Below are 12,515 nucleotides of genomic sequence, written 5' to 3'. Positions count from 1 at the left end.
ACTGAGAGCTGCCAGCCCAGCTGCAGTATCCAGTTAGGTCAGTTGCCACACTGCCCCAGTGCCTCAGTTTCCCTGAGTTTTTGTTACTGGGAAACCTCAGTGGGGCTTGGGCTGCCTGTCGCTGTGTCCAATTCAGCGGAGGCAGGGGTGAATCCTATAAGGCGTTTATTGAGAAGGCGCTGACTGAGAAGACGGGGCACGTGAGCATCCCAAACTTGTCTCAGGAGTGGCCTGAGGGACAGGGCTGGATGGGGCAGACGGGGTGGGGGGTGGGGGTGGGGGGGGCTGGGACCGGAATGCAGCTACATGCAGTCCTGGAGGTCATTCTTTTGATCTTGGTCGCCTGGGGATGTCTTGATAAGGTGAGATCTTCACTCCTTCGATCTGGGTGGCCTGGCGATGTCTCCATAAGGTGATATCTTAACCCATTGTCCACAGCTGCGCCACCTCCTTAATTGCTTCAGTTCGGGATCAAGGGGAGTGCAGGGCGAAAAGGCCCAGGAGAAAGAAGCCTAAGGAAAAAAGTCCCTGCTCACCTAAGTATATGTGTTCTACAATTTTATAAGCAATATAATAATATCTCAGATTAATTCAGGTGCTCGATCTTTGGACATTACAAGTGCCCCTGTCATTTCCTCTCCTCATCACCAGGGTATTCTGTGAGAGGGGGATGATCTGCAGATGGCAGAAGTCCCTGGAGTGGTGGCAGCAGGGATGTGAGCATACACCCTGGTGGCTGTGATGGCCTCAAGGAAAACACTCACCCCGTAGAAACATCTTGGGCAGGGCTAGTTTGACCCAAGTTGAGACCCTAAGGGGCAGATGCTTAAGAAATGGCTGTGGGTTGAGGGCCAAATCCCTACCGCCTTCATGGGGAGTCCATGTACCTCTTGGGCTGTTCATGATTGTGAACCTGAATGTCTGAGTGTGTGAGAGCTGGGGGGGGATCAAGGGGCAGGGGGCAAGGGGGAGGGGGCAAGTATGACCAGGCCTGCAGCTGGGAGGGTTAAACCCAGAAATTGCAGTAGCATGTTTGGTTGGACAACACTGTACCAAAGAGAGGGGAAGGGACAGAGCGGAGACAGACACAGTGGGGGATGGAGAAAAAAAGAAAGAGAGACAGGAGACAAACAGATGGCATTAGGAGGGAGAAAAGGAAAGCGGGAGATAGAAGGACTAAGAGCCAGAGCACCAGTGAGTCTATGAGGATAAGCTAGAAATGAGAAAAACACACTAAGAGACATCTTCAGAGGTGAAAGAGCCCTCTGTGTGCAAATCTGTCTTCCCGTGGGCCTCCCTCATCGGCTGTAGGTTCGAGGGCAGGCACTAGCTTAAGTCATCTTTACGCCCCCTGTGCTTAGCATAGTGCAGACACAGGGCGCCATACTTGTTGAACAAATACAGAAAATATTAAGAAAAGGCAGGATTTGAAGATAGAAGGGCAGAGACAGAGAGAGTGGCTCTGAGCTTAAGGGACGCGCAGAGTCACAGAGACGCGCTTTGGAAGGCCAGGCCTGCCGTTTCCTAACTGCATGGCTTTGAGCAAGACTGAGCCTCTCTAAGCTGAGAGTTCACCGTATCAAGTTGTGGAGGGTGAATGTCTGATGCTCTCAGCAGACGGCCTGTGTAAGCTCCTGGCAATGTTAGTTACTATTATTCCTGTTGTCACAGACAAGGGAGATAGGGACTAGCATAGATGGGTTGCATGGATAGCCTCCAATGAAGGACCTTGCCCTGTAACTCTAGTGCCCGTCCACTCCAACTCCGGGTGCGGCTATGTGACTCGCTTGCTTTGGCTGATGGGACAATGGTAAACTTGATGCCAGCAGAGACAAAGACAAAGACAAAGACAGCCTGTGTCTGATTCCTTTCTTGGAGTCATCCAACCTGCCAACTATTATAGCTGTGTGATCGAGCCCAGGGAAGATCGGCCAGGTCCCACCCAGATCAGCTAGACCACTCAGCCAACTCAGCCTAGCTGAAATAATAAAGGGTTGTTGCTTTAAGCCAGTGGTTTGGAGTGATACGTTACAAGGTGATAGCTAGCTGTCACAAGGGCACGGTTACCCTTGTCTTTTACAACTGAAAGGCAAATGAGAGAGGAAGTCGAGATCTGCCAGGTTTTATTTGTGGAATCTAATGAACTTGAACCAAAGCAAGCTGCAAAAAGTGGTTTGGAGAGTAACAGGGAAGGGATACCATATGCCAAGGGCACCCTTCAGGTGGAGGACACCAGAGGCGGCAGGTGGCTGGGGCAGGTCCAGGCACCTAGCAGCAGGGAGGGCTGCAACTGGGCGAGCAGAGGCTTGAGGGGTAGGGCTTGTGTTACCCCGGCCCTGCAGGTCTCAGGCCCTGGGGTCATACACCCGGCCCATGAAGATGGGGAACCTGTGCTGCTGGTCCCAGAGCAGGAAGAGGAAGGGCTGCTGCACTTCAAAGATCAGCAGAGTGCGGGCCACCGAGATAGCCGAGGCTGCGGCCACCTCCACCCCGCTTTCCGTCAGCTCCAGCATCGTCTGGTGCTGCATCGCAGAGACCTGGAGGTCCGCGTCCTCTGTCAGCCCACACAGGTTGAGGTCGTAAGAAAAGTCATAGAATTCTAGGGCATAACCGGAGAAAAACAATGCGTCAAAGACCAGCATGACCCCCTCACCTGCTGGAGACATTTGCCTGGAATTTTCTGGGTTGGTCCCAAGTTCTGACACTCTCTTCTTTCTCCTTGGTTATCAAAATACATGTCATATCTTTTGGTCCAGTTCCTGGGACCCTCGGCCAATGGGCCCAGCTTCAGGCCAACCACCGCTTTCTCTCAAGCGGTAAGAGGCCTTGCCCCTACCCCCCAAAAACCCTGAAAAATTACGTCATTGCTTCCTTGTCAATGAGGACCTTGGAAGTGAGGTACCGTATCAGAAAGAGGTCATATATTATCAAATGAGGTAATATACTAGGAAACAAGATTATCTATTAGGAGGTCAAGTTCTTTAACAGAAAATGAAGTGATATATCTGGCAGTGAGGTCTAAGGTCAGGAAGTGAGGCCAAAGGTTAGGACATGGAGTCTCTGTGGCCTCTCCTAAACTCAGAAGCCTCCAGTCACCCTTTTATCCTGAGTGTTGCTTGCACAATCCATGGGGTGGCTGAGTGTTAAGGAATGTCTCTGAAAGAGGAGCATCCACGGCCCACCTTAGTCACCTGTCACAGTGTCACAATGAACCATAGTGGAAAGAGTAAAGAGAGGTAAAGACCTGGATTGATGTTCTGGCTCACTTCTAATAGCTCAAGGGATCTTGGCTAAGTCATGTAAACTTTCTGAGTCATTTCCTCAGTGATGTAATGAGATAACAGCACCTATCCCTCTAACCTACAGGATTGAGGGACAACCTGAGATTATAGGTGTAAAAAATACTCTTAGAGAGTGCTAAATGCTTTGAGGGACTCCCCTGGCCCCCCTCTTTTCTCGGAGTTGGGAGTAACTCTGAGCTGCCAGGGCTCACCCAGTTGCTCCATGACGGCCAGCATGTTCTGGTTGCTCTTGAGTTTAAATCGGGGCATCATCAGGAGAGTGGGCTGGAACTTGACCATCTCCAGCTTCTTCATGACGGCCTTGAAGACAGAGGGGCTGAGAGCATGCTCGATGTCTTCGAGACTGTGTTTCAAGTTCTGGGGTACCAGGATCACCATACTCAGGTTGTGGGAGAGCTGCAGTTGCCCCACCTGGAGAAAAAGAGATGCTACTTTATTAGTCTTCCCACCCTCTGGGTCCCAAAGCTGATCTCCAGTCTGCTGCTCCAATCTGTACCATTTCAGGAAGCAGCCAGCAGCCAGACCTAGGCTTCCAGGCTCTGCCAGTTAGGTGAACAGTGCTGGTCTAACTCTGTGCTCAAGTTTGGGCACAAGTTTCTGATCACACATGCTGAGGATGACATCCTGACTCTACCACTGATGAGCTATGTGATACAGGCAAGCAATTTGATCTTTCTGAGCCCTGTTCCCTTCCTCTCAAGTGTGCATAAGGTACCACCAGCGTTACCAGGTCAATCCTTTGAAAGACTTGATGGCTCTGCAGTGTCTATGAGAGTAAGTAAAAATCTCTTAATGTGACATTCAAGATTCTGTACAAGCTGATCTTAGCTTATCTTTCCAGTCTGCCATCAGAAGGACTTTCGCTCATGGCCAGACAAAAATATAAGAGAAATGCAGGACCCAATATAGTGGTTCTCAACCGAGTGTGAATTTGCCCCAAGTAGACATTTGGCAATATCTGGAGACGTTTTGGTTGTTGCAGCTGGAGGAGGGGGTCACAGTGTTACTAGAATCTAGTGGGTAGAAGCTGGGAATAATGCTAAATCCTACAATGCCAGGACAGAACCTCATAACAAAGAATTATCCAAACCAAAATGTCAATAGTGCCAAGGGTGAGATACCTTAGACTAATAGGACATAAGAGACTATCATTAAAAGGGCATTATGGTTGTGGCTGAAAGATGGACGAGAAGAATCTAGACTGCAGAATTCAATTGGGCAATGAAGAAATTAACTGAAACCAGTCAACTGTTGGAATTTGAAAAAATTGCCCAGAAGAAGCAGGATATAAATTGCTATCGACTGAGGAGCAGGGACATGGGGTCCCTCTGTTGATGGAGGCTCCAACTAGGGTGTGATCACTTGGGCAGTATGGACCTTTCAAGTCCTGTGTATGGGCCTCGAATCTCTAACCAAAAAGTACCATGTTATGATCCTGAACTTCCAAACCAGTGACCTGAACATACCTGAGCTGGTAAATCTAACCCCCTTAGTTGGATGAATACTCTTTAAGTCCCAGGAAGATCCAGAATTAAATATGGGAATGAAAAGTACGCCAAATTCATAGTATGAACACCAGATGACAAGATCAGGATAATCTTAAGAGAATCTGACAAGCCAGTTTTATGCTTTTAAGCAAAAAGTTATAGAATAATTTCATTAAGTTTGAGAATGATGTCGGTAAAAGTTGATTTACTCTTCAAACTTAATTTTCAGTTCACAGGTGTTTGGAAGATATGGCCAAGCATGGTTGTAATTCTGCCCTGTCAGGTATATGACATACTTAAAAAGAAAATGAAGTATGTTTATAAAGTATACGCATAAGCTTGAAATGCTTATGGGAATATTAATTAACCATATTTATAAGTGGAACAAATGGTTTAAAGAAGTTTAATCTGTTCAAAGTGACTTGATTAAAGAAAAAATTATAAGTAAATTTGCTCAAAATTAAAAGGCTTAAGACTTTGAATTTATAACATTTATTGTATTAAATAAGTATCTGTTTAAAATCCAAGGAATTGTAAATACTGTTTTTCTGTGCACAAAACTCCTGCTCCATTGACGTAAAAAACACATTGGTACCTTCCCCCCATATACTCTGAGTTAGAGCAATGGCCTAAACATGTTATATAGATTTACTCCTCTCTGCCTTACATATGCTATTCAGATTTTGTTAAATAGTTATGAATGGCCAAATTCAATGAATGGGAATGAATGGGTGGAAAAGTGCATGAATGGTCAAAAATAACCTCCCCTATGAAGCCTTCCCAGCCAAGGCATACTAGCACCTTCCACTAAATCCATTCATTTATTCAGCAAACATACAATGAGCACTTATTATATGTGGCAGTGTTCTAGGCACTGGGGACATTGTAGGAAACAAGATAGGTAAGGTCTCTTCTCAAGGAGAGAGAGAATATCTCAGGGAGATAGACAATATTGTAATCAAATAAGTAAATAACATAATTTCACGTAGTGAGAAATGCCACGAATATAATAAAACGATGATGTTATAGGGTGAGAAGGAGGCTACTTTAAGGAGTGAGAAGGCCCGTCCACCAAGGTGATCTTTGGGCTGACACCTGGATGGGCAGGAGGAACAAGTTATGTGAAAATCTGAGTGAGGAGGGTCTAGGCAGAGGGAAAGCTAAGGACAGTTCTCAAGGTGGGAACAAGCCCAGCGTGTCCCAGGAACATCCTTTATTTCTCGGCCTGGAACTAAGTCAGTGGGCATCTCCCACTGTGTTCTAGCTCATAGGTCTGTGTCTTGATGCCCTAACAAGGCAGAAATAATATCTGATCACTGAGTATGAGACAGCTTACTAAACTCTGGGCTCCATGTTTTCTGTTTTCCCTCCCTTCCCATCCACTGAGATGATACTGTTCAATTTCCGCTGGGAACTTAAGCCATTAAACACATGCGCACACAAACCGCACATGTATGCACATACAGATATACCTATACACGTGTACATATACATGCATGCTGCACATGCTTGCATATATCAGATGCACAGAACAGAAACACAACTCACTTTTTGCCATTTGATGGAGTAGAGATGATTGAAGAAACGTTAGAATCCTGCTTTCCAGCCTAAAATAGAGAATGCCTGCCTCGGCCAAGGCTGGAGAAGGGAGAAAAAGGCAGGGTGGAAATACAGAGGGAAGGAGCAGAAATTAGTAAGGGTGCACCTCAAACCGATGGATGGGGCCACAGCAGAAAAGAAATCAGGACACACAAGAGGCACTGAAGCAGGAGCAGGAAAAACCAAGAACTGACCTTGGCCTTCAACATCGAGTCAGTGAAATGCGCCACGGGGTACTTCTTGCTGGTCATCATGGGCACTTTTATCACAGAGGATTTCAAATGAAAGGGCTCCTTCCTGGTTTTTGTGCGATCAAATGTCGTCTTCCACTTGGCTGGAGGGAAGAGAGGGGGAGGGTTACTCTAATGCAGGTGGGCTAAGGATGTGGAGCTGAAATCCCTGGTAGCAAGGGGTGGGACAGGTACAGTGGGATCCAGTCGTGGAACTTGAGGTCGGGTGGGCTTTGAAGCCCAGAGGAGAGGAAGGATTCAGGATGGGAAGAGGACCTGGTCCAGAGCCCCCTTACCACTTAGGTAGATAGCGTTGAGAAGGACAAGGCGGGTGTCAGAGGGCAGGCTGTCTAGCAGCTGGGTGATCTTGTGGTTGGTGTTTTCCGCCACCCAGGAGTTGATGAGCTCCACGTTGACATCACTGTCATTTCCCAGGAGTCTGGGGCTTTCATACAGGTTCTGAGAGGCGTTCACAAAGGCGTCCCTTATGGCCAGGTCTGGGGGAGGGGGGTCCAAGAGAAGGAGGCATGAGTCCCTTGAATACCCTTCCCCCTTCCAAGAGCAATCTTTGGGGGGGTTTCCATCGACCTTTGTGCTCACTCCAATGAACACAGCATGTTGGAGCAGGGGTCCAAGCCACTCCTCTTACGGATGTGACAATGAGGCCCAAAGAGGGCAAACCCTAAACTTGGAGCAGAACTGATCCCAGGCCCCACCTGCCTCAGCTTGCCATGTGAGCATGGCTTGGCAAGATAACCCTGAACTTCCATTTGCCTGTATTTTCCCTCCTTTCTTTTCCTAATTCAAGAGGCAACAGAGTCTGCTTGCTGGCCTCAGCGAAAATTTGTAATAAGACTTCCTGGCTTTTGCTCTCCAAAGCCCAGGTCCACTAAAGAAAATAGTGTTTGAAAGAGAAACTTTGCTCTCCAAAGCCCAGGTCCACTAAAGAAAATAGTGTTTGAAAGAGAAACTTTTCCTAAATAACTGATATTGAATGTAGCTGTATTTTCCACCAACCCAGCAAGACAGGATGAAGTCGATTTATAGCAAATAAGTGCAACATTACTCAAATACCTCTGAGCTATACTTTCCCATTTCTAAAAAGAGGGTGTGGTTTTTCCCTCACTGTTTTTCTTTATTTTCTCAGGTTCTATGATGAATAAGTATTATTTTCATCAGTTAAAAAAAAGGCAGGAAAAAATGGTTTTCCTTTATTTAAAGAGAGGGTTGCCCTAGCCGGCGTGGCTCGCTTGGTTGAGCATTGCCATGCACCAAAAGGTTACTGGTTTGATTCATGGTCAGGGCACATGCTTAGGTTGCAGGCTCAATCCCCAGCAGGGGAGGTGTGGGAGTCAGCTGATTGTTGTTTCTCACATCAATGTTTCTCTCTCTCTCCCTCTTTCTCTAAAAATCAATAAAATAAAATTAAAAAGTAAAGAGAAGTAAAGAGAGGGTCAGACTAAATCTGTAGTTTTCAAACTTTTTCAAGCAGCAGAACTGTATTTTCAAATAAAGTCATATTTGAAGCCCACAATATAAAAGGACTGTGGTTGAGGCTGGGTGGGAGCTTAGAGCCCAGTTGGCTCCATATCCCTCTCACAGGAAGTGGCACCCCCTCCCCACTCTGCCTCCCTGATCCCCACTCCCACCATGACTTCTGAAGCTGCTCTGCGGAACCCTTAGGACTCTGTGAACCAAACCTTGAAAAAAAAATGCACTCGATCATTTTGGACGTTTATTGCTCTTATTACCTACTTAATCATCTAACACATGTAAATGACAACAAATTCATATAATATAGGAGAGTACAAAGACTAGGAGGCCCAAGACTCCCCTGACGCAGATTAGCAAACATTTTTTGCCTATTTTAGATCTATAGCTCTCTAGCCCTATCTATTCATGAACTCTTATTCTAAAAGGAGTTGACGCATGCAAGAGACTTGCCCAGTCTCACAGTGGGGACTATCTGGAGTCACCTGATATGTCTGCTGAGGCCCTCACCTGCTCTGCAGTCCATCCTGGATGTTCTAGCTCTAACATTCCCTCTGTCCATTCCCCCCACTGCTGGGCCCCCTCAGAATCCCCTCAGGACCCTGCTCAGCAGCTGCCCCCTCTCCCCAGCTCTCACCTGGGCTGTGGAAGATCTGAGAGACTGAAGTGAAGCCTTTGGACGTGAAGGCCTTCAGTGCCTGGTGGACGCAGGCAAAGTCCTTGGGGTAGGCGAGAAGGGTCTCCAGGTTTTCCTTGGTGCTGTTCCCAGCCCCTACAAGAGGCAGAGAGAGGGCCAACTGCAGGAGGTGTGGGGGAGCCACCATCAGGACCACTTCTGAGGGACCAAACTGGAATGGGGGGGTTCTGCCTGCTAGGGCGGGGATCACATATCATCAGAGCCGGAAGCATGGTTTTGGGAGACAATACATGTGTCAGAGAAGGGTGGGGGAATCATGAATAATCGATTAGGCTTTTCCAGGGCTTCAAATACTCTCCTTCCCTACTTTTCTACTTAATTTTTATCCCACTCATTATTCAAAGCCTGGTCCAATCACTGCCTGTTCCGCATGAACTAGTATTTAGTTGGTTTGGGTTTACAAGGGTTCACCCTATAGGCAGGGACACTGAGACATCAGCCCTGGCTGGGTAGCTCGGGGTTGGTTAGAGTGTCATCCCGATATGCCAATGCTGTAGGTTCAATCCCAGGTTGGGGCGCACGTGGGGAGGTAACTGATCCATGGATCTCTCTCAAATTGATGTTTCTATCTCTCTCTCCCTCCCTCTCTAAAAGCAATTAAAAAAAGAAAAAATAAACTAACTGAAACCAATCAACTGAAATATGCCTTCCAGGGGGCATCTGGCAATGCCTGAAGACACTTTGGTGGTCTTAAGGGGGAGGGGGGGATGCTACCGGCATCTAGTGAGTGGAGGTTAGTTAGGGATGTTAGGATTCTGGGATTCCAGAGGAACGGTTCTTACATACGCTCACTCTATTGTCTCTAGCAGCCTTCCTGGAATTTCCCCCTTAGAGTGAAAGCTCTGTCTCCACTGCTTGTAGCAATTTGTTTGTGTCACTCCTAGGGTAATTAACCTGTGGCACTTGACAGTGATCCTTCGGGAAGGCAGAGGGATTAACATTTTTTTACCTCCCATCAAGCCAGGCACTGGGCTATCTACTTAATTTTCTGAGGTAAATACAACCATCTCCATTTTACACATGAGGACTCAGGTTCAGAGATGTTAAGTGACCTGCCCAAGGTCACACAGCTAGAAAGCAGCATTATCACAATTCTACTCTACTTCTCTTACAGTTTCATCTCCCTTATCGTCTGAACTTGAACCATGGTGAGTGGCTGGGAACTTGTTTTATATGTTCTTGTATAGTCCGTAGGGTTTTTATAAGCAATAGTGCCTATTAAATCATTGTTACATGAAAGAATAGATGGAAGTTCAAGAATAAAAACATACCCCCCATTTTTATAGCTTCCTCACTGAGGCATAGCTTTGTAGGTGTCTGGGTTGGGGACCCTCAGGGGAGGGTCTGACACACAACCTGGAGAGAACTCAGGTTCTTACCAAGCAGGACCTGAGTGAGCAGGCTCGCGATGCTGAAAGGTGAGAAGACCATGTTGCTCTGTGCCTTCTTCACTGATGAGAAGGCGTGGTAGAGCCTCACGGAGAAATCCATCAAAGCCTCCCCCAGCATGGTCTCCGCTGAAGGGTTCTCCAAGTCAGGACAGTGAGTGTCAGGCTCCGGGCAGACGGGCCCGGTAGGGGGCTGGGTAGTGGGCTGGGTAGTGGGCTGGGTAGTGGGCTGGGTAGTCGGGTAGATAGGTTGAGTGGTTGACTGGATGCAGGGCTCGGAGGCGGGCTGTAAAGTGCTGTTGGCTCTTAGGGTGGTTGAATTGCTTGTTGGCATGGTGGAAGTGGCCACGGTGGGTTGGCTGGATTGATTCTTGAGGATCTCTTTCTCTGAGATGTTTGTTTCGCCTTCCCCTGGCAGGCCCTCTGGATCCGCGGAGCTGTGGCTGGTACCATTCAGATTTGAGGAGACTCTGTCCTATAGTTCAAGACACTGTGTTTCATTTTTCTACGAGGCACAATCCCTCAAACACTCAAAGTGGGAGCAGAAGGTGGAGATGTGGACAGACTTCTGTACCCAAGATCATTTCTGAAAAAGCCTGGTGGGTGAGGGGCCTGCCCTGGAGCCACAGACCAGGAATTCCTTCAGAGTGGGTGGCACGGCAGGAACAGTTGGGGTTGGGGACACTCTGCAGAAGATGGGGAGCAGGCAGGGACTCTGTTATTGCTGACCCATTACTGCCATATAGGAAGTTGTTTCCCAAACTTTGGAGCTGAGTGTCAAGAGCATTTATCTATGTCCTTGAAATTAAAATATATATATGTGTGTGTATATATATATGTGTGTGTGTGTGTGTGTGTGTGTGTGTGTGTGTGTGTGTGTGTATATACATATATATATATATATATACACATATATATATGTGTATATATATATATATGCCCCAGAGGACATGTGGCAACGTCTGGAGGCATTTTTGGTTGTCCTAAGGGAGAGAAGGGGGTGGGTGGAGGGTGGCAATGGCACTGGGATCTAGTGGGTGGAGGCCAGGGATACAGCAAAACATCCTACACTGCACAGGACAGCCCCTCATACCGAGGTATTACCCAACCCAAATGCCGATTGTTCAGGGTTGAGAAGCCACGTAGCACCCCCATTTGACTGTTAAAAGAAACTGATGCTGAGACCTATTGGCCCAGGGTCTCACAGAAGCTGGAGGAAACATTAGGAGTCAAACCTGGACTCGATTCGGGGTCCCTGCTCATCACCACATCACCTGCTGAATTGCAAAGGGCACTGTGGGTGCCACCTGCCACACACATGAGCACGCAGGCCAGAGTCAGCATCCACCTTGCTCCTGGGCTCGGCCCTTCCTCCTGACCTCCCAGAGCTGGGCCTCAGGTGCTGCAGGCCCAGCCAGGCCCAGGTGTGTCCCCTACCGCTGCTGTTTTCACGGGCCCAGCCCCGGGAGGAGCCCACAGCTCAGTGTCCACAACACCCCCTGCTTTTCATTGCAAAATGCTGTCCACCTCCTTCATTCTCTGCTTTATAACTCAGGGCAGCAGGCGGGAGCAGGCGGGCTGGGGTCGCGACTTGCTCGAGGCCGCACAGCTGTGCCCCGCGGGCCAGCTTCGAACCGAGCGTCTGAGCGGCCAGCTCTGCCAGTCTCTGCAAGAGCGGAGCGCGAGGATCACACGGGCTGGTCCCAAGGGGAGCTCTCCTCATTGTCCCGGGCCTGCAGGGTTAATCCTCAGCAACCCCGTCCCCCGACGGGCCACTCACCCCAGCCAGCAGCAGCAGCAGCAGCAGGGTCAGCGGGGTCAGCCTGGAGGCCATCTGGGAGGCGACGTCAGCCGGGGCCTGCGGAGTCAGCCAGCGTGGGGCCGGCTTCGAGGTCACGGCCCACCCCGGGCACGCCCCCATTCCAGCCGGGCCCTCCGCCGCCCTCTCCACCGCCACCTTCTCCCAGGCTCCTCCCTCCGTTTTGTTTTCCCAAAACCGCTTCCCTTTCCCGGCACCCGCTGGCTCGGCCTCACACCCCACCCCCTCCCCGGCCCGGGTCCCCTTCCATCTGTGCCATCCTGGGGGTCCCGCTTTAGCCAGACAATGAGGCCAGCGGCAGGGGGAGGAGGGGAGGTCCAGGGGGGGCTGGGTGAGCCAGCCCGGGGGGGGGGGGAAGGGGGAGGCAGAAGTCTCAGGGGGAGTAGAGACTGCAGAGATAAAAGGGGGGCGGGAAACGAGAAGGGAAATAGGGAGATGACAAGACCCTCCAACACACCCTCCCCCCCAAAAACAAGCAACAAACCTGCTCCCAGCTCCTGGT

At 49.0% G+C, this 12,515-nt stretch overlaps 1 protein-coding gene across 3 annotated transcripts; it reads right to left on the bottom strand.

Annotated features, from left to right (window-relative positions):
* Window positions 1–2,106: 2,106 nt before the first annotated feature.
* Window positions 2,107–12,515, bottom strand: SERPING1 (serpin family G member 1). 3 transcript variants are annotated; one of them, XM_081155301.1, is made up of 8 exons: window positions 12,497–12,515; window positions 11,971–12,050; window positions 10,186–10,662; window positions 8,747–8,881; window positions 6,915–7,115; window positions 6,583–6,722; window positions 3,494–3,713; window positions 2,107–2,599 (listed from the first exon to the last, which is right to left on the bottom strand). In XM_081155301.1, the coding sequence occupies exons 2-8, from the start codon at window positions 12,026–12,028 to the stop codon at window positions 2,346–2,348; spliced, it is 1,485 nt and encodes a 494-aa protein (XP_081011427.1). In that variant the 5' UTR covers window positions 12,029–12,050; window positions 12,497–12,515; the 3' UTR covers window positions 2,107–2,345. The 3 variants fall into 3 exon arrangements, with proteins under 3 accessions (XP_081011427.1, XP_081011426.1, XP_081011428.1); XM_081155300.1 differs by having other exon boundaries at window positions 10,186–10,669; window positions 11,975–12,050; XM_081155302.1 differs by lacking the exon at window positions 12,497–12,515 and having other exon boundaries at window positions 10,186–10,669; window positions 11,975–12,050.

Source organism: Miniopterus schreibersii (assembly GCF_964146895.1).
Source record: "Miniopterus schreibersii genome assembly, chromosome: 12".
Lineage (NCBI taxonomy): Eukaryota > Metazoa > Chordata > Mammalia > Chiroptera > Miniopteridae > Miniopterus > Miniopterus schreibersii.
The sequence above is the reverse complement of the archived record's forward strand: the minus strand, read 5'-3'. Positions and strand labels throughout refer to the sequence as shown.